Source organism: Penaeus chinensis, unplaced genomic scaffold, assembly GCF_019202785.1.
Source record: "Penaeus chinensis breed Huanghai No. 1 unplaced genomic scaffold, ASM1920278v2 CTG_6599, whole genome shotgun sequence".
Taxonomy (NCBI): Eukaryota; Metazoa; Arthropoda; class Malacostraca; order Decapoda; family Penaeidae; genus Penaeus; species Penaeus chinensis.
Genome location: NW_025918491.1, coordinates 1,854 through 7,105, shown reverse-complemented (window position 1 = coordinate 7,105; position 5,252 = coordinate 1,854). Strand labels below are relative to the sequence as shown.

At 29.9% G+C, this 5,252-nt stretch overlaps 1 protein-coding gene across 1 annotated transcript; it reads left to right on the top strand.

Annotated features, from left to right (window-relative positions):
- The first annotated feature begins 258 nt into the window (after positions 1-258).
- LOC125024837 (alpha/beta-gliadin A-V-like) lies at positions 259-4,928 on the top strand. The gene is made up of 7 exons (XM_047612608.1): positions 259-264; positions 2,236-2,263; positions 2,687-3,363; positions 3,725-3,855; positions 3,938-3,990; positions 4,168-4,557; positions 4,804-4,928. The coding sequence occupies exons 1-7, from the start codon at positions 259-261 to the stop codon at positions 4,926-4,928; spliced, it is 1,410 nt and encodes a 469-aa protein (XP_047468564.1).
- The last annotated feature ends 324 nt before the right edge of the window (positions 4,929-5,252 follow it).

Sequence of the window (5,252 nt, the reverse complement as noted above, 5' to 3'; positions counted from 1 at the left end):
TTTTTCACTTGATATATTTTTGTTAACATGAATTTTAATCCTTTGTAACATCTATATTTGGAAACCCACTTTATCCTTAGAAAGAGTGACTAATCATAAAAGGGCGGGAGTTACAGTTATCAAAACAGGATTCCTCTGGGGGCGGGCCTAGAGCGTATAAAAAGGCACGACATGCATCAACTCGATCATTTCTCAGACATTCCTGACAGTATAATATTCTTGTGCTACATGTGATCAGAATGGGGACATAAAATCAATATGGAGGTAAGTAAAAAAAAAATAAGGTACACAGTATAACATATATATTATATATATATATATATATCTAATGATATCTCATAACTCGATTAACATATATGTTGTATATAATTTTAATATTCGTAACAATATGTTTCTATTATATAACTTTATATATATTTTACACATATACTTTCTTTACTTTTATTCGATAGTAATAGATATAAATAAGTTATATATTGTGTGATTTATTTAATATACTTTCTTTATATTTCTTATTTCGATAGTAATATATTTTTATTTCGTTAGTACTAGATATATCTACGTTATATATTGTGTGTTTTATATATATATGTGTATATATATATCTATATATTATATATATATGTAATAATATTCGTATTTCTATATGATTTTTCCTTTCATTGTGAACGGGAATATAAAACAAAACGGAAAAAAAAAATTGAAATCCGAAAAATGTAGAGGCAAAAATTTTAATCCACTATGCCTAAACTTCTAAAAAAATTTCCGTCTGATAATCTCATAGAGGGAAAACCTTTCACGATTAAGATTAATACAAACTTACCACGCTGCGCCTAACTAAATATTTTATTTCCATTTTAAAACAATATACCCACGTGCCTAACCTAATATTTTATTTCAATTTTTTAGTGCCTATCCTAAATATTTTTTTTTAGTGCTATCCTATTATTTTTATTTCCATTTTTTTTTATGTGACCTAACCAATATATTTTTATTTCCATTTTTTTTTTAGTGCCTAACCTCAATATATCTATTTCCATTTTTTTTAGTGCCTAACCTTTAAATATTTTATTTCCATTTTTTTTAGTGACCTAAATAAATATTTTATTTCCTTTTTTTAATAATATACAATTACGAAATTCAGGTAGTGTAATATATTATAGTGAGTGAGCATAATCATGTGAGATTTTCTCGATTCGGTGTATTTTCACACTTATTTTCGAAATAACTCAATATTTCACTGAAGTTTAGCATAATGGATATAGTACTGAGGTGTATGGTTAACCTAACGAATTTTTTTTATTTTATTTTTTCTCAAAAATATGAGCTTTAATAGCACTATAATATATATATATATATATATATATATATATATATATATATATTATAATATATATACATATAATATGAAAGCTCCTTGTATTATTTCTGAATTTCGACTTTAATTTTTTCGGTTTTCATATTTTTTTTTGCGATTTTATTTATAGTCCGATCCAACGAAAAAATTATATGAATCATATAAAAATATAAATATTAAAATTTCCCTAATTCATATGGGAGTTTTCGGCACTTAATTTTTTTTTCTTCTAGGGGATTTGATTGTAACTTAATATTCATCATAATCGGTGAAATTTTCAGAAAGAAATATCTAAATCGGTAAAATGTAATTTTTTTTCTTCTAGGGGGTTTGATTGTAACTTAATATTCATCTTAATCGGTGAAATTTTCAGAAAGAAATATCTAAATCGGTAAAATGTTTATGTTTTTAATGTTTTTAAAAAGAGACACATATTTCTAATATATATATATATAAGAGAAGTTGCCTATTATGAATTATTTGTCTAATAACAAAATTTCTGTGTAATTTAGCCTGTAAATCGGAAATTATATATATTATGTTATTTAAATATGCTTTTTATTATTAGTTAATAATTAACAATATATATTCACATATATCAATATATATATATATATATATATATATATATATATATAAGTTTACAATATATGATTATTCATATATAGTAATATTATTTCGGTAATTCTATTATATGCTATTTTCATTATTAATTAACATATTTTGTAATATATGTTTTTTCATATATAGTGACATGATTTTGGTAATTCTATTATATGCTTTTTTATTATTATTCTTATCTAATATGTTATTTCGTTAATTTTAAATAGTAACAATATCATTATATCCATATTTTACAATCAACCATACCCTAACAGTGTAACCAACCATGTCCATATTCTAATAGTATTCTAATAGTTTCAGAATATATAATATCTTTTTTACTTTCAGGATGTAGCATAGGAAAATTAATAGCAAATCCATTAATACCAGAAGATGACACAATACCAACTACTAGTAAAGATGACATGTATATAGACCAATATCAGATTCCTGGAAATATACCCTCTAATTATATATTGGTTAATCAGTCACCATCAAATGATTCTTCTGATTACATATTGGTTAATCAGATACCTTCAATATCATCAAGTGATTCATTATCATCAAGTGATTCATTATCATCAAGTGATTCATCTGACACAATGAAGTATTTGTCAATAAACAAGTCTATAGATTCAGTAAACCAGTCATTAGATCCAATGTCATTGTCTAATTTAAAACATTTGACACCTATGTTAAATAAGTTGACCTCATCAATATTACAAGCTTGTTCTTCTGATCGTTTGGATAACCCCCAACAAGAACAAAGAATTCATCAGTCACTACCGCCGGTATTATCGCTGGCACCATCAAAGCAAAGATTATTAAAGATGTGTCGAGAGATAAAGTCGATATCAACATCAATAAATCAACTCACTCCTGATGAACAAATAGATATAGGACATATCTTAGTAGAAATATTACAAAATAAGATATCCATGCTTTCAGAGATATTGAATCACAATCAGCCTAAGAAACTCCCACTAAATCAACAACCACAGCAAGTAATACCATTGAATCAGCAAGTACAACAAATATCTCAACAACTACCACTACAATATCAAGCATCATCACAATTATTAGAACAACAACCATCACAACAACAACAAGCATCATATATAGACCAACAAATACCACAAGTATATCGACAAGCACCACAACAACAAGTACCACAAGTGTACCAACAAGCATTACAACGACAACAACAACAAGTACCACAATTGTACATACAAGTACCACGACGACAACAGCAAGTATCACAAGTATACCAACAAGTACCTCAACAACAACAAGCATCCCAAAAACAACATATATCAATACCAAAGAAATATAAAGTGTATCAACAATCACAAGTACCGATACTAAATCAACAAGTACTGCAAGTACCACAACAACAACAACAGGTATTACAATTACCACGAGTGCAACAGCAAGCACCGCCACAACAACAAATACTACAAATGCACCAGCAAGCACCACCACAACAACAAGTGCTACAAGTACCACAACAACAACAACAACAAGTACTACAACAAATGTCACGAGTGCAACAGCAAGCACCACCACAACAACAAATACTACAATTACCACAACAACAAGTACTACAACAAATGTCACGAGTGCAACAGCAAGCACCACCACAACAACAAATCTACCAATGTACCACAACAACAAGTACTACAACAAAATGTCACGAGTGCAAACAGAAGCACCACCACAACAACAAATATTAAAAATGACCAGCAAGTACACAACAAACAACAGGTATTTACAATTACACGAGGGCAACAGCAAGCACCGCCACAACAACAAATATTTCATATGCACCAGCAAGCTCCACCTCAACAACAAGTGCTAAAGTACACAACAACAAGTACTACAACAAATGTCACCGAGTGCAAAAGCAGGCACCAACCACAAAACAACAAATACTACAAAAACCACAAACTACAACAACTATTACATTAATCACGAGAGATACATCAAGCACCACCACATCAACAAGTACTACAAGCACACCACAGCAACAGGTACCAAAAAAAACAACAAATATCCGAGTGCAACAGCAAGCACCCCACCAAAGCAACAGGTACCACAAAAACAAAAAAACAAAATCACGAGTGCTACAGCATGCACACCACCACACAACCAGGTACCACAAAAACAACAAAAACACGAGTGAAACAGCAAGAACACCACAACAACAGGTACCACAACAACATCAAGTATCACGAGTGAAACAGCAAGCCCTCCACCACAACAACAGGTAACAACAAAACAGGTATTAAAATTTATCCGAGTGCAACAGCAAGCACCACCACCATCAACAAGTACTACAACAGTACCACACAACAAAAGGTGCCACAACAACAACAAATATACGAGTGCAAACAGCAGGCACCACACAAATCCTACAAGTACCACAAATGAAAACAGCAAAACACAATACCAAATACCACTACCAACAATCAACAGAAAAGCTACAAACCACGCAACAAGTGCTCCAACCTATACACAAAATAAGCAACAGCAACAACTAAGAAGATTACAAAAAACAACTACAAGATATTTTCAAGACCAAGTAATTCATAGACCAAGTAATTCATGACCCAAGTAATTCATGACAAGTAAATCAAAGACCAAGTATTCAAGACCAAGTAATTCAAGACCAAGTAATTCAGAACCAAGTAATTCAAGGTCAAGTAATTCAAGACCAAGTAATTCAAGACCAAGTAATCTAGACAAGTAATTCAAGACCAAGTAACAGACAAGTAATTCAAGACCAGTAATTCAGAACAAAGAAATTAGAAAACCAAAAAATTAGGAACAAAAAATTGAACCAGGATCAAGTAATTCAGGATCAAGTAACTCTGAAACCAAGAAATTCAGGATAAGTGATTCAGAACCAAGAACAGCACAACTTACCATCATATTTGATCAAACAACAATTACAACATATGCAAACTGAGCAACAACCACAATTCAGAAACAACACCCTCATCTCAATACAATCCTCATTAATAACATCTATTATGATGAAAATACAGGACTGAAATGCCACAGATGAAATTGTCTCAGGATCAGGTTTTTATTTAGTTTTATAAATTAAAGTTTTATAGATTATGTACCAGAATCATATAACCATATGGGGGAGAAATAAACCGGTTTCTCATTTCTTATAAACGATCATCAACTCAATTAAATGTTCACTCCTCAAAAAAAAAAAAAATTCATAATGTTGTGGTGATAATATTAAAAAAAAAAAAAATTATAATAGTTGGTGATAATATTG

Excerpts from the sequence above, each read along its gene's own strand:
- LOC125024837 (XM_047612608.1), top strand. Across the intron at positions 3,364-3,724 it reads TACCACAACAACAACAACAG|GTATTTACAATTACACGAGG; the intron begins GTATTACAATTA and ends AACAAACAACAG. Across the intron at positions 3,991-4,167 it reads CAAGCACACCACAGCAACAG|GTACCACAACAACATCAAGT; the intron begins GTACCAAAAAAA and ends CCACAACAACAG.